General features: G+C 37.8%; 1 protein-coding gene across 6 annotated transcripts in view; it reads left to right on the top strand.

The window, feature by feature from the left end:
* The first annotated feature begins 2,677 nt into the window (after window positions 1-2,677).
* LOC127634324 (high affinity cAMP-specific 3',5'-cyclic phosphodiesterase 7A-like) overlaps window positions 2,678-25,249 on the top strand; it is a 41,835-nt gene continuing 19,263 nt past the window's right edge. For all 6 annotated transcript variants that reach the window (XM_052113819.1, XM_052113822.1, XM_052113823.1 and 3 more), the window contains exon 1: window positions 2,678-3,726. In XM_052113819.1, coding sequence (XP_051969779.1) covers window positions 3,589-3,726 — 138 coding nt within the window. In that variant the 5' untranslated portion in view covers window positions 2,678-3,588. The remainder of the gene's footprint in view (window positions 3,727-25,249) is intronic.

Genomic DNA, 25,249 nt, shown 5'->3' on the forward strand with positions numbered 1-25,249 from the left:
TGTCTCCTCAGGAGGCTGTTCCTGCAAAGCACGTCTGCCTGGGGAACGGCATTTGTTGCAAACTAAGCCTCAGAAACAAACCATTAATGAAAAGACTGCCCCTCAGTCAGGAAATGTGAGACTCCCAGATGAACAGCACACTGGGCCACAAGTAGTAGACAGGATGCAGTCCTTGACACTGATTAAACAGTATTAAATGAACAGCTGAAAACTAGACTGATTGACACATGAGCTTGTTAAAGGGCTAGTTCATCCAAAAACTAAATTCTTCATGGCTTTCTTTCATATATGGAACACAAGAGGACACATTTTGAAGAATGTTGACACAGCTATTTTTTCTATACAATGAAAGTGAATGGTCAGGGACTGTCAGTCTCTAACACTCTGCCTAAATATCCTCTTTTGTGTTACAAGGAAGAAGAAAAAAAGTAATACCAGGAGGAACAACAGGCAATGAAAACAAAATATTAATATTTGGGTGAACTTTTCCTCTGAGTATGTTGTGTGATGCGTATAATGTTTGCTTCTCTGTTTGGTCCAAAAAAATGTTGATCAAAATAGTGCTATATTTAGTAATACAATAACTGTATTGCATGCTTTTAATGCAGCAGTTACCACATAAATCACAATCCAACCAATAAGTTTGTGAATAGTACATTTCTAAAGAGACATTTTAATTTAGTCAGTCCAGGAAGTAAGAAATCCTTTTTCTCAATCCTTTTGCAGGCATATTTCATAAAAGCTGAAGTAGGTTCTAGTGTACATGGGGCTAAAGCACTGTGGTAATCTGTGTAATTTGGCACCATTTTGCCAGGATGCCTGGAAAAGGCTTAGGGCTGCATAGTGATGGGTTTGGTTCTGCAGAATTGTATTGTGAGCAGTGGGGATGGGGTGGGAGGGATTCATTATACTCACTACTGGCATATGGCCTCTGTTGCCATGGCACAGTTCACTATTGTCCCCTTGGTCCCCGGAAACTCAAGTTAAAACATTTGCTAACGTTGCAAAGATCTACAACTTGACTTAAAGGGACCCATAGTGTTCACCAACATCGCAAAGATAAATTTTCACATAAAAATGCCAGGACTACGTTTAAAAATGGCCATTGCATGAATCATTGTTCTTTTAAAAGAATACTATATGAAAAAGGATGTCACAATATTCCAGTATCTGTATTATTTCAGATACATAAATGCCACAAGGATGAATTTCAGTTAGTACACTTTGTTTATTTGCTGTTTTATTAGCCTATTGTTAAAAGGATAGTTCAGCCAAAAATTAAAATTCCTCATCATCTGGGATGGCATGAGAGTATGACTAGCTTTCTTCTACTGAACGCAAATGAAGATTTTTAGAACAATATCTGTGCTCTGTAGGTCCATACAATGCACGTGAACAGTGGACAGAACTTTGAAGCTCCAAAAGCACATAAATGCAGCATAAAAGGAATCTACATACTCCAATGGTTAAATCTATTTCTTCAGAAGCTATATGATAGGTGTGGGTGAGAAACAGATAAACATTTTAGTCCTTTTTTACTATAAATACTCCCTACCCAGTAGGTGGTGATAGGCTATATATGAAGAATACGATTCGCCAAAAACCAAAGAAGAAAGTGAAAGTGCCGGTTTAGAGTAAAAAAATGACTTCAATATTTATCTCTTTCGCTCACACACACCTAATCACTTCTAAAAATATAGATTTAACAACTGGAGACATTTGGATTACTTTTATGCTGCCTTTATGTGCTTTTGGAGCTTTAAAATGTTGGTACCCATTCACTTGCAGAGCTGAAATATTCTTCTAAATATCGGCAGAAGAAAGAAAGTCATACAGATCAAGGATTACATGCATGAATGATGACAATTTTCATTTTTGGATGAACTATCCCTTTAACTCTGGAAAATATCCTAATTTAGTGCATGATGCTGAAGATTTTGTGAAGTGTGTTTCCATGCGAATTGAACTCAGTGTGCACACAATGTGATATTCAGACACTGATATTGACTATCAGTGGTCATGCAATTACCTTGTAATGCTTGACAGCTCATGTATTGTTTTAAACTTACAAAGTTCTGTATATTAAGTTTCTATCCAATGCACACAAACACACTCCAAAGGCAACAATGGAAACCAGGATGAGTATATATGAACTTTGCTATTAGACTAAGATCTGTCATTCATTGGGCCTTATAACATTTGAACACGACATATAGGTAACAACATGACATACCAGTGATTGGCAGATCTATTTTCTTAAAGTTCTATAAAGAAATAGGAAACACCTATTGAAAGTGAAATGCTCTTTTTCACAAAACACATGGGAACTCCTGGGTTTTTATTATTAAGAGAACTTAACAGCAGCTCACTGCTCACGAATAACTGGATGACTCATACGGGAAAGGTAATCACTGGAAATGATGTAGACCGGCTGCAGGGCAAACCCCGATGTAGTGGAATACCCTTGTTGAGGTCCGTACAGTCAGTGAACGAGTGCATAAATCAGTCTTGGAATCGCGGTGAAAGCATAGCCAATGAGACTCGTCGTTTCAAAAGCGTTGTGCGGTTTGGTCCAATGAGAATCAGCGTTACATAAACAGCTGCACACCCATTGGCTCAAAAAGACGACGCTTTTTTGTAAACGCTTTCTGTACAAGCCCATCTCATTCGCAGGTAATGCATGCTCGGAAACAGCTTGCAAAGTACAGAACGAACTGAAACTGTCGTATGTAACCAGCGAAATTTATTTCGCGTTTTGCGTTTTGCCATTGACCGAACAATGTGCCAATACACGCACGGCGTGGTCGCGGTTTGTGTTTTTATTTCACCCAGGCCACTTTCTTCTGGTTAAATGTACAGGGCTGCATTGAGTGTGTTTGCTTGCATTGAGGAAAAAAAAAGACTGTGTCTGCATTGAGCAAGAGAGAGAAATAAATGTCAATTCACCGCAGAGCTTGAATGAAGTCCGTCGTTAAGCCTCTGTTCAAAGCAAACTTCCCGTACATTTATTTATTTATTCGCAGGATCGCTCTGTTTTCTCCAGCAATCATCGGGATCGGGGTTTGAAGTGGTCATGCCATTTGTTTTTATTTGGGAGACGAGACTGTGGAGCCATTTGCACGATGATGATGATGATTCACGACTGGATGGACTTTAAAAAATGAGGAAGCATTTTTTTCTAAAGATACTATAAAGATAGAGCAGAGGCTTCGTCGTCTGTAGGCCGTGATCTGTGCATGGAAAAGGAAGAAGAAAGGAAGCCCAAACGAGCCTGATGAATAGAAATCGAGTGAAATGGAGCACGAGACACGCGCGTGGGGAAATATGGAACATATCAATAATGACGGCGGCGTGCGCGAGAACCAGATCGATCCCAACAAAATGAAGCACTTCACCTCTTGAGCATTTAAACTAAATATTTTTATTTGCAATAAAGTGAGAGGGGATTCCCGTGTGTTTTGAGAGTTGCAAACATCGCTCAAGTTTAATGCAAGTTCTCCTACCCGTCTTCTTTTGATTTCTTTCATCATTTTACTACTTCTTGTTTGAATTATTTTTGATCCGGATCCATAGCGTTGATATTATTCAATGGAATTATGTTATCAGTTACCGGTTTTGCCTCTAGACAGGCCGGTTCCCAAACATGTTCTCAGCCGGAGAGGAGCCATCAGTTTCAGCTCCAGTTCATCTTTATTCGGAGCACCCGACCCGAGGCAGCTGTCACAGGTAAATAAAAAACAAAACAAATAACATCGAGCATTTTGTGAATCATAGGATTCGAACGTGGCTATTTGACGCATTGTAAATTATTCGACTCGGATTCGAATGTTCGGAAAGCGAATAGGATTCCCCCAAAAAGGCTGTTTTGGTAGTCAGCTCTCAATGTTTTAACACGCAGGCCAATTTTTTACGTGTGCTCAATTATTCTTGTGCTTTTTCAGGGTCTTGATTTATTTACTCAAGTTCCCAAGTGTCAGTGCTTGACAAGAGACCGCGTTATTTTCCCTAATTGTCTGTTGTCGCTGTCATACTGCGGTGTTGGCAACACAAAATATGTTTTGTTGTTCTTTTGGGCCACATGCTGACAGTCATTTCAGACGGAAAGTGTGTCACTCTCCCCCCTCACGCAAAACTTCTGAATTAGTTGGGAATTCTTTTAAACAGCTCTATTACAACTTGTTACTCCCTGTCCATTTAGGAAGATTAGACATTTATCTGCTACTGTAAGGAGTTAAATGATTAATCTGGTCCTTTTAAGTAGCATTTAACAATCTTTTGCTTGCTTTCTAACTTGTGTTTGCATACAATTTGACAAACCAGTTGCTTTTACACTGAGTTCAACTCCATAATGTCATGTGTTTAGATCTCAATGATAAAAGCCATGAATGTAAACGCATTCATTTAGGATGAACTGTAATCTTGGGGGTACGTATTGTGTGCCTGTACTTATTCTTTAATAAGAGATAACGCGTATCTTCAGGTCAAAAGATTGTCACTCCTTGTACACCGTAAATGTACTGGTCTTGCAGCAAGCTCACATAGTGCAAGATAACATGTTTGGCTGATGAAGAGCCCTGTAGTTCTTTGAGGCCTAGAATGTAAGATGTAGTCGGTCAATAATAAGGGTCATGTCACCAGGCAACTGCTTGTATTGGGAGTTAGATTAGATAACCCTTCTGTTCCTGGTTATCTCAGAGTCCCCGAGATACTATAAGCACACATATCAAACCCATGCAAATGTACTTGGTTACTGCCTTTCTTGTAAAATTAGCAAAGTATTGCATATCAAGTGAAACAGTGAGTGGTTTGGTATTGCATTATATGGCAAGACTATAGTGGTGGAGATATTCAGAAAATCTAAACTGGTGTTTTGTCAGAAAATATATATATATATATATATATATATATATTTTTCCCTGTCCAGCTTTTAGTATGATTTTTGTTTCACTTGTTTTCTTTTTGTTTGTTTTTTAATAATGATTATACAATGCTAGGGTCCATTGGGTGCTTGACCTAGAATGCATTGAGACTTATTTGCGTCTCTTAATAGCATTGCTTTGGCAAGCTTTGTGCAGAAAGCATTTGTTCCTTTTCTATGTCCATTACACTGCAAAAAAAAAAGAAAAAAGAAAAGAAAAGCCCAGCAGCTACAACCGCCTTCTCTAAAAACACAATGACTGACTAAATGCCTCCCAGATAGAGCTTGCACTGAAACGCAATGAAGCTCTCCCTGCATTTTCACTGGAATTTCATCTGTGGGTGGAATGTGGAATAGACTCGAAGCGGCCGTTAGCCTTCGGTCCTGACAAGTCCATGCCTTTGTACTCCCTCCATAGGGAAATGGAGCATATTCTGGAATTCTGTTGTGACCTGAGCTTGTTGACTGAATTAACAGTGAGACCCAATGTGAATGACTTTTAGCCATCTAGAAAATAATGCCATGGGGAGATGAGATTAGAACCTATTGTATGTTAGAAAGGCCTGTGTGAGGTTGTCATGATGTAGTCCTGTCCCATATGTTGATTTTGAATAAAAATGTAGTCCTAAATATTGAATTGCATACTGAATGTGGCATATAATTTCTGTCATGAGTGGTAATAAACTAAATTGCAAATATACTGTTTACCAAAGACTTCTCCATCTGTTCTTGAAACAGGTGGTCCCACCCCAAACTAATGCCATTTGGTTGAGCTACTGTTGCTCTGTGGGCCTCTCAGTAATGTTGCAAGTAATGCCAGATTAAGTGCGTTTACATGCGCACAGATACGCTGATAATTACCAAAATCCTTTTAAAAAACAGACATGTGCAAAACGCTTGTGCTCATTGGATAAGCCATTAAGAAAGCCAGTAAAAGTATTTGCATGCAATGGGCAAATATCGACCTTTTTCAAACTTACCTTACTATGCTACAAGAACACATTTAATGTGTTAACATGACCTGACATTGCCTGTAAACACACTCCGTATTAACTTGGGCTGTCATGATTATGAAATTTGGCTGACAATGAATTGTCAAACAAATAATTGCATTTCAAGATTATGACGTTATTTTTTCACATTAACTTGGAATCATATAATAAAATGGGGATATACGGTTTGGTTTCCTTTAAGGCTGTACAAACTTGTAAAACATTGCACAGGGGTAGAATGGCATGAAAAATTATATTTTAAATATAAAAATATTTGTAATATGTCTCTATTTTTGGTCAACTTTAGTCTTGGTACATTTACACTGTTTTTGGAACCCAGCCAACCTGAATAGTTATTCAGCATATTCTGCAGCCATATCACCCTGCAACTCTTGCCTGGTTGCCCACTAAAGCTAAGCAGGTTTGAGCTTGGCCCAGTACCTGGATTGGAAACCTCCTGGGGAAAACTAAGGTTGCTGCTGGAAGAGGTATTAGGACGCCAGCAGGGGGCGGTCTGGTTGGGTCCTAATGTCCCAGTATAGTAATGGGGGACACTATAGTGTAAAAAGTCACAGTCCTTCAAATGAGACTTTAAACCGGGTTCCTGATTCTCTGTGGTCATTAAAAAGGGGCCACTTCTTGCAAAGAGTAGGGGTGTAACCCCGGTGTCCTGGCCAAATTACTCCCATTGGCCCTTATCTATCATTGCCTCCTAATAATCCCCATCCATTAATTGGCTGTATCACTCTACTCTCCTCTCCACCAATAGCTGGTGTGTGGTGAGCGAGCGTACTGGCACACTATGGCTGCCGTTTCATCATCCAGGTGGCTGCTGCACATTGGTGGTGGTTGAGGAGGGTCCCCCTCTACTATATAAAGTGCTTTGAGTGCCTAGAAAAGCGCTATATAAATATAAGGAATTATTATTGTATTATAATTACTCCTCCGTCACTGCATGTCATTAACACTGGGTGTGTGAGCCAACAACGACCATTACGTGAACGTTTAATCAAGCACTTTAAATCCTTGCTCATATTTTCGTGGGAGTTTGACGTGAATCTCCACAGATCGCACGTGCATCACAGTGCTTTAGAAGTGGTTAAACAATAAAGATGTAACAAAATATAATACAGTATATGCTAATTACAATCATATTTATTGATGGAATACAAATAAATACATTTTTAAAATCTAAAATGTGACAAATGATAAACAAATAAAATATAATTTGTAAAATTAATATTTTAGTAATGTACCTATTTAGAAGGACCCATGTATAATTAACAGCATTAGCTGGGAGATAATATTTTTCATATTTTAGCAAAATTGACATTATAACTGAAATATACCTATTTCTATCAAATGGATATGAATCGAGAAGAATCGGGAAATCTGTATCAATACCCAGCCATAATCTGGGTATTGACAGGCCTAGGGTTAACACTTTTCGGGGGAATCCAACTACAAATGGCTTACATATAGTGTACTTGTGTAACTAATTATAATCTGCATATTAAACTGGGATATAAGTATTTCTACATTGAAAAAAATTATATTATCTTTAAGGCGCAAATGCAAGAAATTACTTGGCCACAATGGTGCCTCAAGTTGTGTCAGTAACATTTAGGTTATAGGTGCACTTAGCAGGCTTGTAGAGGGAGGGCAATTAGCTTTTTGTAAACACAATTTTTTTTTTGTTCTGTTCGTGCAATCATAAAATACAAGTGACTGTTGCAACGCTTGTGTGCATGTAGTTGCCCCTCGCCGCTGTGTTTGTTGGAGTTGAGGCAGGCTACCATTGCAGAGGGAGGTAGTTAAGCATGTATGTGCCTGGACTCCGGGGGCGGTGGTTTGGCCAGCTGCCAACATCACAGATGGCCAGGGTCTCTCTCTCTCTCTATCGTTATTCCTCTCATCTCTCAATTCCATTAAATTCACACTTTTTTCCCACTGTCAACTCTGCTCTCCTACTTTTTGAAACATGCTTTTTGTAAATGAACACACATTTTCCCAAAAATGAGGATGTTTTGTTGTGTTATCAGTCAGTGCAGAGCAGAAGTGAAGAGATCATGCACTTAAAGCCTAGCACACACTACACAACTCAAGCTCATCTCCTTTTGAGTCAGCCACTGGTCTGCTAAAAGAAGTCTTGGATCAAACAACCAATTTTCGTTTAGTGTCCGCACTCCAGCGTCACGCCCCTACTAGTTGCAGACAGATTTCAGACCAGCTTATTATCTAGACATCTTGTCCTCAGGTTTGCATACTGCCCCGACGAGCGAAAGACTGATAATGAGCCCCAGCCAATGAAATGGAGAGGGTACGCAAGTGGAGAGCAAGATATTGGAAACAAAAAATTGGAGAGAAAAAAACTACATTTCCCTAACTGCTGTGCTTATTTTCAGCTTTTATGAATTGTTTTTCCTTTCAGTGTGAACCAGTGCAAAAATGGGCACAAGCAGTTCTTTCATGTTTGTTGACATGTTATCACGAATAAACCGCAGGAGTTTCTGAATGAATTTTGTTATTGTTATTTTAATATGCAATTTGGCCTATCCATTTGAAATGGGATGAAGCTGAAGACAGCTGTAATGTGGTCATAACTGTTTTGAGATTGGTCCACTTCAAAACATTCAGACATTAGGCTCGTATTGCCACAGCAGCAGATCGCCTAATAAAACAGAGTTTAAACTTTGCCGGTTATGGGTGGATTTAAAGGGACATAAACCATCTGATTGGAATTTGTTTTTTTAAGAAGCGAATACATGCACAAGAACTTGCGAAACTCCTTAGTGTGTGTGATATCAACATGCAGTGACACAGATATAAGAAGCATGCACATTAGAAGCTCAGTTAACCCATTCCACTAAAATTATTAGAATTCTACTCTAAACATCATGTTTGCTCTTATATCAAGTATAATTAAGAGTAACTTTGTGGCAGTTTTAAGCACATTCTTGTGGTGCTATAGAAATTGCTTCATTTATTTGAGCTGCCCGAAATGACAACATTGACTCAACAAATGTGCGAATTTGAGGCAGGACTGTTTGTTTAATCTACAGAAGATTCAGGAAAGTTCATGTTTATATTTGCAATTCCATTTGGTGGTGCTAGTTTTGCAGAAATTACAGACATCAGCTTTTTTTAAAATCCTGTCAAATGAAATCAAATCACTTTATTGTCACAGTACTGTGTACACAAGTGCAACAGTAGGTGAAAGTTTTGTGTGCAGTTCCGAATAACATAGCAGTACCAATTACAATAAACAACATATTTACACAACACAATTTACATAACAAACGTACACATACTTACCCAACACAATATACACTTGTGGCAGGGCGGAGGGCGGGGCCGGGTCGTGATCCTACACACCCGGTCCCGTATTAGGCTAATTATGGGACCGGGTGTGTAGGATCACGACCTGGCCCCGCCCTCCGCCCTGCCACAACACTGTACAGTAAACAATACACACAATATAGAATACACATACAATAAAAATAAGGGTAAGGGTATATAAAATATATATACAGTAGTTGAATTGGGGAGAATATATTTGACAGTCCAGTGCGTGATACAAGATGATAATTAATAAAGTGCAGTGCTGATAGTTGATCGTGAGAGATCAAGTGTTCAAAAGTCTGATTGCTTGGGGGAAGAAGCTATCATGTAGTCGGCTGGTGCGGGTCCTGATGCTGCGATACCGCCTGCCTGATGGTAGCAGTGAGAGCAGCCCATGACTCGGGTGCCACTAGTGTGGCAAACAGAATTGCAAAACAATTATTGTTTTCAAACGGGTTTCCGACTCTCCCCTCGCCTTCCATTGGTCAAACAAACAAACAAACAGACAGTCGTGCCTCAAACTCGTGCCATTGGTTGAGCCAAGGTTGGTTAGGATACTCGAAAACAAAATGCTGAAACATTCTCAGTCTTCAGCCCAAAGCCAGCACAATCATGTAGATTTACACTCTACAAAATCAGGAAAATAAGACCCTTCATCTCTGAACATGCCACACTATTTCTTTTTCAGTCAATTGTCATAACTTGACTGGACTGGTGTAACGCTCTAATTACAGGCCTCCCCTTGCAATTAGACCCCTGAAAATGATCCAGAATGCAGCAGCACATCTGGTCTTTAATGAATCAAAAAGGGTGCATGTTACAGGGCTCCAGACTGCAACTAAAATGGTTCCAAATGCGACCAAAAATAATTGATTGCAACAATCATTTAAAATATAGTCGCCATTGGTGACTGTCGGGATGTGTGCTTTCATATGAGGTTCCATCTTGTGAGTTATTGAATTCATCTTTTAAGCACCGGTGCATTTTGCGCCACTTTTCACCTGTTCTGTTTTTAATGAGCTCGCTACACCCTGCGCAAAAACAAACCCAGAGAGTCGTGACCAAATAACTCTCTTTTGAACCAGATATTTTTTATGATTCACCCGAAAAGAACTGAGGGTAAGAACTCAGGAGCTCAGATAAGCAGTTTGAATCAGATTCACTTTCTCAGCGAATCAGCCATCAGTGCAGGGAGTGCATACATTTCAAAATAAGAGTCCCATGTGCATTTCGGGTTTCTTTATAATTAAAAATTCCCGTATTGTGTACTACTTTTTTAGGTAATTATTGATTGGAATTGAAGTAGCACAATAAATTGCATCTGGGATTTCATTCAGTTTGCACTCTTGTAGACTCTTATGTCTGGGGCCATCTGGTAACAGTTATATATATATATATATATATATATATATATATATATATATTTTACACACACACTGGCAGCCAAAAGTTTGGAATAATATATAGATTTTGCAGTTTTGGAAGGAAATTGGTAATTGGCTTTCAACTGATCACAAAGTATAGTCAGGATATTACTGATGCAAAAAACAGCACCATCACTATTTGAAAAACAAATTTTTTTATCAAATCTTGACAGGTCCTATTTCCAGCAGCCATCATTCCTTATCCTTGAGTATTCATGCTAAATTGCTAATTTGGTACTAGAAAATCACTTGCCTTTATATCAAATACAGTTGAAAGCTATTTGGTTCATTAAATTAAGCTTAACGTTGTATTTGTGTTTGTTTTTGAGTTGCCACAGTATGCAATAGACTGGCATGTCTTAAGGTCATTATTAGGTCAAAAATGGCGAAAAGAAGCTTTCTCTAGAAACTCATCAGTCAATCATCGTTTTGAGGAATGAAGACTATACAATGCTTGAAACTGCCCAAAAAAAATGAAGATTTCATTCAAAGGTGTACACTACAGTCTTCAAAGACAAAGGACAACTGGTTCTAACAAGGACAGAAAGAGATGTGGAAGGCCAGATGTACAACTAAACAAGAGGATAAGTTCATCAGAGTCTCTAGTTTGAGAAATAGACGCCTCACATGTCCTCAGCTGACAGCTTCATTGAATTCTACCCGCTCAACACCAGTTTCATGTACAACAGTAAAGATAAGACTCAGGGGTGCAGGCCTTATGGGAAGAATTGCAAAGAAAAAGCCACATTTGAAACAGAAAAAACTAAAAGGAAAGATTAGAGTGGGCAAAGAAACACAGACATTGGACAACAGATAGTTGGAAAAGAGATTTATGGATCTGAAACCCATTGAGCTTTTGTGGGATCAACTAGACTGTAAGGTGCGTGAGAAGTGCAGACACACCTATGGCAAGTGCTACAGGAAGCGTGAGGTGAAATGTCACCTGAGTATCTGGACAAACTGACAACTTGAATGCCAAGGATCTGCAAAGCTGTCAATGCTGCACGTTGAGGATTATTTCATTACATTTTCACTGTGCCATTTTGGTGAAATGACCTTCCCAACTCCATCCGTGAAGTAGACTCACTCTCGGTCTTCAAAAAAACAGCTAAAATCTTTTCCGTGAGCACTTAACCATGTTGCACTCTAATCTGTCTTGGATACTACTATTCTAATGCAAGTGAAACTTTGTAATGCAACAATGTTTTGTACCACTGTCTCCTTAAGATGAATCACTTGTGATGTATTATTCCTCTTTTGTAAGTCGCTTTGGATAAAAGCCACAGTTTTTGCACATTTTGGGAAATTACAAATGGTTTGCTTATAATTGCCTCTACGCATTAAGCAAGGATCAGAGAAACTACTTTAACGTCCCAAAAATTACACACTTTAAATTCCTGAATTTGTTTTCTGTGGGAAAGATAATGTTGTAGTCATAATAGTTAGTGCATGATTTTATGTAAAGCTGCTTTGAAATGATGTGTGTTGTGAAAGGCACTGTACAGATAAAAATGACTTTACTAGTTAGTAAATTGCAACATGTGTTTTTAAGAACCTCACGAACGTGCCAGATTATGACATGATTTTGAGCAGGTAAAACAGCTGTGTGAGTCATGAGTGTGTGAATTTTCCTGCCCTTTCTGGTGTGGTCTGATGTGCCTGTGCTCCTGTATCTCACACTTATTCATATGCTGTATTACTTTACTACGGCAATGAGTTATCAGCTGCATGACAGCATGTTTTTACCATTTATGCGAAGCAGCAGTGCAGCCCGTTTTGAGCACCATGTGAAGCATTGCAGTCCTCTGGTGGACCTGACACCATTGACACCATTGGCATTTAATGTGCAAGCAGAGAGCCAAAGGTAGTGAACATCATGATGGTTTTGTAGCTGAAAGGTTGACATAAATGCTTACATCGGCGTGCTTTCGTTGGCGGTCGTATCAGCCATGTTTGGTGGTGCAGACAGGGTGTGAAGTTATTTTGTTTTTTTGAAGGAGTTTGTTTCTCTCACTCAAGCGATAAGGTTTTTTTGTTTTTTTTGTTCCATGTTCTACTGACGTAGTTTCAGGATGTGGTAAGAATGTGGAGGGAGCTGTTCGGTTTTCAGTATTTTTCAACTTGCTGCTGGTATATGTAAATGTGTGTGTAACCCCTGCACTGCCAGTCACCATTAATTTTCTCTGTGTGCTTAAAGGGATAGTCAACACAAAAATGAAAATTATTTTACTTTATTGATATACAATGAAAGTGAATGGTGACCTGGAATAGGGCAGCATGGACATTCTGCGATATAACTCCTTTTGTGTTCCACGCAAGAAAGAAAGTTTCAGGTTTGAAACAACATGAGGGTGATTAAAGAAATGTTCATTTTTGAGTGAACTATCCATTTAGGTTCTGTTCAGTCACACCAGTTGTGTTAGCTTTTACAGTTGGATATAGATTGTGTTTATAGATTCATTTTCCATAATGTTTGCACTGGGATTTTTTTTTTCCTCTCTGTTCAGGTCAGTGAGTTTCAGAGACACCCATTTCAATGGAAGTGCATCAGAACGGCGGAACTTGTGCGTTAAAGTATTCCATTTGTTTAGAAATGACGTAAACAACCACACCCTTGTTGACAGTCGTGGAATATCTCATTCTTTTGCTGTCTTGATGTCATTTCAATTACATATGGGCCTTTAAGATATTTCTTTAGTTTGGTTGGATGTGCTTTAAGTAAATCTACACTAATGATCCCTTTTGTAGAGCTGTTTGGTTTGTCGATTGGATTGTTGGCTCAAAGCTGTGACTGTTGAATGTCATGTCACAATACACCACTGATTCACTTCCTCTGACATTAATACTTGTCGCACCACAAAACGGCCATCAGCAAATTGTGCTGCCATCTAGCAGTGAGGTTAGCAGATCTGCCATAAGAACGCCAAGTTCCATTACACAACACGTAGAGAAAATCAACTTCAGCAGTTCAGAGAACGATTAACCTCAAGCTTGACACTTTTTTTTAACTGTTTCTTGCCATTTAAAGGGATAGTTCACCTAAAAAGGTAATTTCTGCCTTCATTTACACAGCCTCATGTTGATCCAAACTATTTGACTTTCTTTCATGGATCTTGAAAGGAGATGGTTGGCAGAATGACAGCCACAGTCACCTTTCGCTTTCATTGTATGAAGAAAAAAAAAAAAAAAAAAAGGTCAAATGGATTTGGAACTACATGAGGGTGAGTAAATGATTGCAGTATTACATTTTTTTGGATGAACTATCCTTTTAAGCAAAAATAAAGGCCCGTATTAATGTGCCATCCTATTCCAGTGGAGAACGTGCAGGTGTATTCTATGAATAAGTTTGTTTATGCGGTGACCTTTTGGCCACTATAACCTGTACGGTAAAAAAATGCATTTATGGCTTTGCACTTACAGGAATGTGCACTACTGTTATACAGCATCTCTCAGCATGGTGCAATAACTCATGAGGACGCTTTGAATTTGTGAGGCCTCTCCAAGGCCTGTTCCTTTAATCTAAGTGAGTTTAGAAACTCGTCGCTGGAAAAGATTTAGCTTGTTGGGAATCTTGTTTGCTTGCTCTTTCATAAACCCACACCCTATATTTCTCGCTTGCAATTAGACACAAGTAAGAAATACATTTGAGCTTGACTATATAAACTGACTGTTATCACTTTAAGGAAGAAAATAGCGCGTACATGTTTGGATGAAGGAACGCAGTACACCCGAGTCGACCTTATGCTGACATGGATCTTTCTTTTTTACTTCAAACCAGGCCGGGTTGGATAAATATAGGGGATAACCTGTGATTTGTGTGTGGAAAAACTAAAAGCAAAACAGGACAACCCAGAACATAATGAGTATAGTCTTAACACCTGTTTTGCATCAAGACATGACGAGAATATCCTACCTTCTGAAAGCCAAGTTTGCTTTAGCTTCTTCCCTTGGTCTGATCGAAGATTTTTTTTGTGTGTGGTAAAATGTGCATAACAGTCATAAAAATAATGTCATAATGTTACATTTCTTAATGGCCCTAAAAGGCTTCGTTTTCTGTATGCAAAACAATTAATTTTTTACTTTTAATTATGGAATACAATAGAACCAGGACATTTTCTTGACAGGATTAGTGTAAAGGTTCAGTTTGGAGTACTATGCATAAAATGTGGCTCCTCCTTAACAGATATCACTGAAATCAGTGTCCTAAGAAATCACACCTGTCTCTGTGACGGCTTTTGGCTTTGTAAACAGCATTAATATAGGACACATTATTGCATACAATAGCAGAAGGTGGAGGGCTGTTGAACTTTCTCATTTTCCATACCCAAAATGTAGGCTACACAGTAAAGGACAATAGTGTGCCCCCTTATCAAAGGGCCTAGGACAACTTTCCTGGTTCTATGTTTGTAACCTTGGCACAGAAAAGAGCTGATCTTGCCTCTCAGTCCAATCCCTAATCAGAAGCCTTATAACAGACTGTAATCAGACATCAGATGGACTCTAAGTGACAGGCCTTGGATCGGCAGCAATCGTAGGACTGACAGAAGTTTTCTTCCTAATGGGATGCATTACACAGTGAATCGTGTTCAAAAAGGGAGTATATACCCTTGACTCCCCTCATGATGTGTTGTCAGGTTTTTTTGTGCTTGTACTGGGGCCTGGGAACTGAAAGCATGAGGTCAGGAGCAGGAGCCTAAGTTAATGCTCTCCATCATTGCACTTCCTATGTTTGACTCAGGAATCCACAGCTGCGATGGCCCCTGTCTCCGCCACTGTACTTTTTTGCTCTCCAATGCAAATGTGCACATCATTAGCTGTGCTGTTTATTAGACATGTGACCAAGTGCATAGTGCTTCCATGTCATTGATCTCACATTTACATGAGTGCAAGTAATTCTGCACTGTTGAGGAACATTCAAAGCAGAGAGGATGTTGGGTTTTGGACGATTTTCCTGGGCAGTAAGCGAAGCTGTTAGGAATAATTCATTCAAAATGAACATTTAGTAATTTACTGAATCATTCACCCTCATGCAGGACTCCAGACTGCGACTAAAGTGGTTGCAAATGCAACCAAAAATAAATCATTACGTCAATAATTTTAAATCTAGTCGCCACTGGCGACAGTAGGGATGTGCACGTTCTTATGCGGTTTCGTCAGATATCATCTTGTGGGTTATTGAATTCATCTTTAGAGCACCAGTGTGTCTCGCGCTACTTTTCACCTATTCTGTTGATGATATGAGCTCGCTGGCTGCACGCAACAATAAACGCCGCATGAGCCATGATGTGCGATTCGTGAACAAATGACTCTTTTGAACTGGGTCTCATAACAAATCACCCGACAAGAGCTTGTTTGAACTCAGGTTAGCAGTTTGAATTAGTCTTTTTCTAAGTGAAATCAGTAAGTACACAACTGGGAGAGTAGACATTTTAAAATAGTAGTCCCATATGTATTTCGGGCTTGTTTATAATTAAAAGTCCCGTGTTATGTACCAAATCTTTTCATTTCCCTGGTTATTATTGATTGGGATTGGAGTAGCACAATAAACTGCATCTGGGATTTCATTTAATTTGCAATCTTGTAGTTTTTGTGTCTGGGTCATCTAGTCACAGTAAAGAACGATTAAGAGTTTTTACATTTATATATATATATATATATATATATATATATATATATATATATATATATATATATATACACTGTATATAGAATATACATACATGTATAATATATAACATAAATCTTATAAGAAATATATAAGATAAAAATGGAATGCACATTTGTGCACTCAGCTATACAGTGTATATAATATATATATATATATATATATATATATATATATATATATATATATATATATATATATTAAACACCGATTAATGAGCTATCAGCTGTCTTCTTTGGCTTTCAATCTTGTTTATGAACAACAATCTAAATCGAGCAATTCTGTGATGTGGCAACTAAAACAGCCATTTGGCTGCTAAATGTTTCAGTTTAGGAGCCAGTGGCTCCTTAGTAAAAAAAATTTAGCCTGGAGTAGTGTTGTCAAAAGTACCAGTACTTTGGTAGTCGATACTAAAATAAAAAAAACGATACCAGTGTTTCTGCGGTACCGGTATTACCAGTACCACTGACTCAATCCGGTCGCAAAGTGTTTATCCAGAAAGTGAAGCCTCTGGCAAAAAATACACGTCATAAAAAAAGCATTTTTAAAAAATGAGAGAGCACTGAAATTGAAGAATTGTGACAGAAATATATTACAACTGTTTAGTAAAATGTAATGATGATAATAGCAATAATATTTAAGCAATAGTTGACAAGCAAGACTGCTGCTGAATAAAAGTTTAGCAAAAAAAAAAAATGAAATTACATGTTGAAAAGTTCAATTTTCACTTGTTAAATGTTAAAAAAATTGTTTTTGATGAGACACCATTTTGATGATCGAATTAAATTAAACTCTAAAATATGGAGTTCTGGAAATGATCATAATAATAACAATAACAAAAAGGAAAATATGATTTGGTAAAGAATAAAATAGTTGGGCCCTATTTAAAAACACTTAAGCAATGCATCCTTGATTGAGAAACACTTGAAGGAAACATTTATTAGTTACAGTGAAATTTAACTTTTTAAATGGCCTAAATGTGTGTGTGTTCAATAGCAGATTGTCATATTAGCATATTTATGGTGTGGTAGCGAAATTGGTATCGAGAACCGTGAAATTTCACTGTTATTGGTACCGACTACTGACATTTTGGTACTGTGACAACACTAGTCTGGAGCCCTGTCATGCTGTTCCATATCTGTATTACTTTCTTTCCATGGAGCACAAAAGATTTTAGCTTATGTCACCATTTACTTTCATTGTATGGGAAAATATGCACTGAAATTGAATTGTGACTGAGGCTGTTTTGCCTAAGAGCTGTTGAATTCCGTGGAAAAAGGAAAGTCATACAAGTTTGGAACAATGTGAGGGTGAGCAAATTATGACTGGGTTTATCTGTCTCTTTAAAAAATATATATATATATTGAAGCTCATTCCATAAACATGATATCAACAGTCTTGCTTCTGCGAAATGGGCCGTTAGTGTCTTTGAATTGCAAGAAAAGTCTGTTTTCTGTGACTGTGGTTTGCGGGGGTTCGGCTCATCCAACTTGCTGTTTTGCCATTTAAGGAAATGCTTCTCCGATGATAGATGTGGTGATGTCACTGCTAAGAGAGGATAACTTTGGTCTGAGAGAGGGAGATTGTGTTACACCTGTTCCTAAAGCAAGTCTAAACTATGTTCAAAGAAAGCCTACAAATAATAGAGTCTTGTGCTTAAAAATATATTTGACATAATCCAAAGTATTTATAATAACAATTAGGCCAGTGGGCCAAACAATGCATTTTGTGATTTATGGTGACTTTTTGACCCCTAAAATGCAATTGTTGACAATGACTAGTAAGACTCTCAATAATATTGGTCTTATTATTGTCAAATAAATTGCTGTGCAACAGAGCAGCACATTATAGATAAAAACATGGATGAAAACTTCTATTCAGTACGTACAACACCCTTGCTTGTGAGATATTGCTTAAATATCATTGTAAATTACTTAAATAATTTTTATTATTACATTATGCTATACAGTAGTAACATATTTCTGTCGTGATTCAGTTTCACAGGTCAAGTTTATTTTGAATCAAACTTTTTTTTTATGTGAAGGCTTTCAAATTTTAGTTTTTGACAATAGTTTCTTGCCTCTGGATAAGACAATGGTCCTGTGATAATGGTCGAGCAATGCGGCGATTTCATTTTATATAAATATGCTGCCTGCAGGCGCTGCACACTTTACAATGAATGTGCACCGGTCTTCAGTCATCTACTACAACAAGCACAGCGCACGATCCTTATAAAATTTGGTGTTTTTAGTGTGAGCAGGTTTACACATTCACTTTGAAGCGTGCAGCACATGCAGACTGTATATGTATCCAATTAAATCACAAACAAATAAAATAAAAAAATACCACAGTGATTCTCACAAAACCTGTCAAGACAATGTCCTGTCCCAAAATAAAAAATAGGAAATTATGCATATTTTAGGTCCACACAAAAACAGACGGCCATTGTGATGTTCTCATTACCACTACATGACATTGTTTTATTATTGAAATGATAAAGTATTAATACACCATTAGTACTCCCCAAATACTGCATTTAATTTTGGCTGATGTTCATTTAAAAAGATATTTGAGATTCAGAGATTCATTAAAAACAAAGGGAATAGTAAAATTCAAACGTCTGTACACGTCATGGTTGATTTGAGATTTGGGTGGTTTAATGTGCTTAAGTGTCCTGAACAGAATGTCACAATGCAGAAATGTTAGCTTCATTTTCTTTATTTATAATACAATTTCTTATTTTATTTTTGGGGTTATACTTGGGGTTAAATATGACCAAGACATTTTCTTAAAAGATTTTGTGAGTATCACCGATAGACTTGCATTGAAGGCAGAGTCATATCTACAGACCAACATCTTATTTAGACTTGGGGGTGGGATTTTTTTGCCTTGGACCAGTAAATTACCATCTAGTATCCACCTAGTACACCCTAGTAATGCTCAAGCAACCACCCAGAACACCATAATCATCTTGCATTACGCTAAAAACACACAAAACGCAATAGCAACCACTTAGCAATGCCCTGGCATATTCAGAAAATATATAAATCTAGTTTTGTGTGTAAAATTGCAAGTTAAAATTTTCAAAACATTAAAAAAACTACCAAATAATACAAGCAAACGTATATTTTGCCCCACTGGGACTGTTCCTGCAGTTAGTGTACTGCATGTTGCTTTGGCTTTAGGCTGTACAGAAAATGCTTGAGTAATTTGATTAGAAAATATCTTTAAATTAATCCTTTACATCTGCGAATAATGCAGAGTGACAGTGGATCCAGAAATACAGTAAACATAGATGCGGCGATAAACGGCCAAGTTCAAAGATCAAAAGTTGTCATTTAAAGCTTATATATTGACTAGATATGGAAGAAATCTTGCTCTAAATAGACTCTTGAACTAGAGTCATATGAGTACTTGGTCCTTGAGGCCACAAAAATGCAAATGAAAAATAAATATGCTCCATGATAGCTAGCACACATCTTTGGTTATGAGGCAGCAGAGAAGCTGGCAGTTATTTAGAAAATAAAGAGTACAATCTGCTCTCTGCACTGCTGATAAGATGACTCTAGCATGCTCTCCTCCTGTCAGCCACTCCTACCATGTGCGTCAATGCAGCTGCTGGTCTGGTTGGCTGTTGCTAGGCGGCTGTGTGTAAGTGTGCAGAGGGAGGGAGTCAGAGAAATGGAAGGACGGAAAGAGAGCGAGACATTTAGGGCTAGCTTGAGCAGCTCGTTTTAAGTGTGTGTATGTGTGTGTACAAAGACAGCTGCACTAAGCTCCGCACGCATTCTGTCTGGGCCTTGAGCTGATCTCCAGCCATCTACAGTAACACACACACACTAACACACGTACACAAATCCGTACACCCACATAGTGACGTACACTGTAACACCTGCACTCAAACTAAGACAGAGACTATGATCCACAGTTTTCACAAGGTCCAATGGGAATAGCTCTAATCTGGTCTATAATTAAGATTCTTGTCAGATGGATTTTTTCTAAGGTAGGTTTTGGTGGATTTCCTAGTTGGCTTGATAGAATTACATTTAACAACTGTTCCACGTATGTTTTAGAGGGAAAACTAACGCCATTAATAGACACAGAATATTTGTGTTTTGGTATTGTCACATGTCAAGATCATATACAGATCATAACTTCACTTTAAAGTAGCACACTTATCAAGTAGTGATTATCTATCACAACTGATCATCGAGGGACCCACCCCCATCCCAGAACGACCCTCCTTCACCATGGATTTAGTTGTAGCAGTCACCTTGGGAAGTGCAAATTAATTGTCCATTTGGTTCTATTTGGTGTTTTGTGTTGCCAAATGCCTTAGACTTGCTTTTACTCCATGAAAACCTTGTTGTCCTGATCAAGACACTTAAATAATACTCTTTAATCTGCCACTGGGTTATAATAAAATGGTTTATTATAATAATTTCTTGGACCTGGCATGAACACCAATTCACAAATTGGTCAACACGCATGGATTTTTCAATGGCCGATCTCCATGTCTACAGGTGGCTGAGGTCCCCTATAATGCTGATATTTACATAATACAATTTAAATGACATGTACATTAAATTACTGAAATTAAATACACTTTTTAGAACCAAAATTTACTTGCCAAATAAATTGAAAATGGATTTTTAAAAATCTGTTGACTAAAATCTATTTACTTTCAAATCTATTTACGTTGGACAAGCAAAAATTGTTATCGGGTAATACCAAAATTTTGGTTGATTAGTCGCCATGGTCGATATATATTGATCTACCATTAAAAAAATACTGTTGTAGAGATTACTTTTTCAGTGTGCTAAGCATTGTGTCTAATTAAAGGATAGGGTATACTTAATTTCCCATGTGCTATTCTGTATTGCACACAGTTGAGAGCATTTTAATGTATACTCTTGTAGCCCATATGGACATGTTTGACAATAAAGTGCAAAAATGCAGACAGCCTCGCATAATCTGCTGATGACAAAATTTGCAAGAGGTACTGGCACAAGAAAACCGAAGTATGCTTTGGTTTTAAGAACTGCAAATGTGTGTGTGCGCATGTACTTTTCAGCAATAATTGTTCAGTTGGTGTAGATTAGTCTTGTTGATTTACGGTATAGACATCCACCCATGCTGGTCGGGGTTGGGTGATAAACCACATCACTGTGGGATTCACTGAAATTCACATTCAATAAATTAAATTCTCATCTTGAGAAGTGGTTCTCAGTCAATCTACTGTATGTGGTGCCCAAAAAGGAACAAAGAGCTAAATAATTTTTCAGACTGTCTCTTCCTGGATTAATTTAAAGGAAGTGGTGATTGGGTTTTCCCTTATTGCAGGCCTGTGGTGTGGAACTGAATCCACTTTGGTTATGGCATGTTACTGTGAAGTCCTTTGGTGATTTAATTGGGCTCCATCCCTCTTCGCACAAGCCTTTAACTTGTTTCGCATCGTAACGTTGTGTCAATAATTGGCTTGTAGGCCTGCAATGTTACGTTAGGTTAACCTGTTCAAATAGAGCCCTCAAAGCATTGCTTAAATTCCTCAGAGCTTTATAAAAGATGGCAATCGTGCCTTTCCACACCATCAAAGCAGCAGCAATTTGGACATCTTCATTTAATTAAGTGCATGGTGGTAGTCAAGTGTCTGAGTTGGTAGCTTGAAGGATATAGGGTCCCTTCTAAGGAATAGGCAACTGTGAACTTGACAGTTTCCGAGTGAACCATAGTTCCCTTGAGAAATGCACTTAACCTCAGGTTGCCCCACTGGGACTGTTCCTGCAGTTAGTGTACTGCATGTTGCTTTGGCTTTAGGCTGTACAGAAAATGCTTGAGTAATTTGATTAGAAAATATCTTTAAATTAATCCTTTTCATCTGCGAATAATGCAGAGTGACAGTGGATCCAGAAATACAGTAAACATATATGCGGCGATAAACGGCCAAGTTCAAAGATCAAAACAATGCAAATGGTGACAGCAGTTGATTATTGCATTTTGAAACTAATCTTGTATATCACAACACCACCTTGTTTACATAGAACGTTTTAAACATCCATAATGCATTCAAGATGAAATGTGGAACGTGTATGAATATGGATGTTTTGCATTATGTGACAGTACATAAATGGTTGGTGTTGTGATTCTTTTCTAGACAACTTGATAATGTCCACTCATGAACATTGTTTTATTAAGTTTAATCAAGGTAATTATTTGTATTGCAATTAGGGATGGGCATTATTGAGTAATTTTGTAATCGAGTACTCTAACCCACAAAAATTATTAATCGATTGCTAACACTTATAACACGTGAGTGAAATTTATATTTGGTTTTATTCTCAAACTTTACCAAGAATGGTTTCAAGATAAGCTAACTTCAACAAACTATGAACAATGTGCTTTAATAAAAATGGGGGATAATAAATAAATAAAAGATTTTAAAAAAATATAGAAATATAGAAACCAATAATGGCAGCTTCAGGGTAATGCACATTTATAAACTCTAAGTCTATATAAATACTATCACATTTTTATCATTTCACATGTGTTATTCAGAAAAACAAGTGGTGAAAGTTGCTTTTTATAAAATGCTCTGTCTGTGTTCAGAGATTCAACGAACATAAACAAAAACTGGTCTGATAAGCTTCAGAGTTTCTCGTGCAGCTTCGCATTATCTTTTTTTTACACCATAAAAGCAGATCCATGGCTGCTGTTTGGGATGACTCCAAGAACCAAATACCAATGGAGTGTAATACAACAAGAATAAAAATATTAGTTTTGCCACACTTGGCTTCACACATGGCCAGAGATGCCATCTTCATTCCTTCTCTCATCAAACACCTCGACGCACACATCCAAAACACCCCCTAGTCTGTGGACTCAGTTGTTACATTTGGTAAGATATTCAGAGAGAAAGTATAGTATAATTCAGTGCTGTCTCATGGCAGGCATATGCGCAAAGAAAAATCTATTTGCTATATTTGAGTAATGTTTGTAATAGTCGACTAGCTGGTGCAGAACGTTAACTCGGTTAGCCGATTACTCGTGCTAATCCCTAATTGCCATACCTAGTACTTTGTGCAGAAGTAGCTGTGACGTAATGTATTTTTGAGTCTTTGCATGAGTTGTTAATCATCTAAATAGATTTGGTTGAACTTTGTGTCTCAATGAAGTATGAATGAGCAAATGAATGACGCAGAAAGGAATGGATTGTTTAACAAACTAGCTGGATGGGTTTGCATTATGGGTTTGCATTACAGGTTTGCCAGAGGCTACTTGGAGTATTGTGTCAGACAGACATAATAGTGTTTAGATGGCTCTGAAACATTTCGACCAATTATAAATGAGTTGGAAGGTTATCTAGGTAGGTTTAAAAGTAGGGTCTTTAGCCCTTTTACAGTCAGTTGCATAAAATATACTTCAAATGTATATACCCCAACGTATTGGTACTCCTTTTTGTTTTTGTTCAAAATAGTGTTATATGTATATTTAAGGCATTTTTTTAAAGGTAGAATTTATTTATTTATAAAAAAATGTCATTTGGGCTGGTCATTTAATTGCCAGAATAATTGTTTAAATACACTTCTCAAAATAATTGTTAGTTGTAGACTTTTAGATTTTAAAAAGTATCAGTGAAATGATGAGTGAAGACAGTGACATTTTGTAACTCTCAGTTAAATTCGGGGAATTGCTTTCCTCTGTTATCTTTGAACTATCTGTGCTGAACTCCAAAATATATTTCCTGATAAATTTTTTTTGGACACCAAGCCAGTTCGCTGAAAGTCAGCAAAATAGAGCAGACCGTCAAGCCTCGCTGGCGCACAGCGACGTTGGCCTCTCCAAGAAATTCAACTCCTCCGTTCCCGCTCTCTGTGTCCGGCTGCGCTGATGCCGCTCGTGTGCTCAGCCCATATGGACACGGCTGGGTGGTTTGTTATGCCCTGCTCGGCCCCCTGGTAGAAATTACTCACACGCAAAAACAGCAAGTAATGTGTGTAAACACTGAGTTTGTTGATACTAAAATACTGCCGCGGTGATAGCGATGACTCAATACTCCGTTTTCACAGGCTGGATGGTGGTTATAGCAGATAGAGGGTGTCAAAATGTAATTTGAGGTTTGGTGCAATTATTTTTTTTAGCCTATACACCAGTGTAGGAGAATAACTATCTAGGGATTACTACTACATTTTTCAGTATGTAAAATGTATACCTCAGCTGTGTTTAAAACAGTTTCCAGTGAGTAGTGGTGTAGTGTTTCAAAGTGCTACGTTGAATTGAGCATATAGCTCTATAGCCGAATGAACTGAGGCAGTCTGCTTCTGGAAGTAAATATCCCATTCATTTTCTGCATAGATTAATAGTTTTTTAACAACAATTACTGTGAGCTCCAATGTAGTTAATCAATGGTATAACTTTCTGATGAAGCCATCAGTCCACTTAATTTAAACTTAACTTTTAAAGTATTTAATTGCAGAATTTCTGTTGAAGAACTACGCTACCAATTATCCTAATGGGAAACGTTCCACCAATCAGAGAATCGCAGTGAACAAAGCTCGCCAATCAAGAACTACATCGGCCATCCACTCCCATGGCCTACTGCCCCTGACCAAAGATTTTCCTAGTTGAGTAGTACTAGCCGTTAGTTTAAGCCATTAGTCAAATAGTTGTCGCATGTTTCAGATATTAATTTAAATTACTTAAGTATATATTTTTGAAGGGGCATCAGAAAATCGTTTGAATTCCAGGGCTGAGAAAGAATGTTATAAGTAACATTGCTAACGCTGTTCTACATTACAAAGAAATACTAAATCGTAATAATGAGCCTTTAAAGTATACATACTGAAAGCGCACGCACGAAGCGAGCTGCAGCGACACCGGCAACAGTGGTAATGATCCTGAATGTGTCAGA

Source organism: Xyrauchen texanus, chromosome 41, assembly GCF_025860055.1.
Source record: "Xyrauchen texanus isolate HMW12.3.18 chromosome 41, RBS_HiC_50CHRs, whole genome shotgun sequence".
Classification (NCBI taxonomy): Eukaryota; Metazoa; Chordata; class Actinopteri; order Cypriniformes; family Catostomidae; genus Xyrauchen; species Xyrauchen texanus.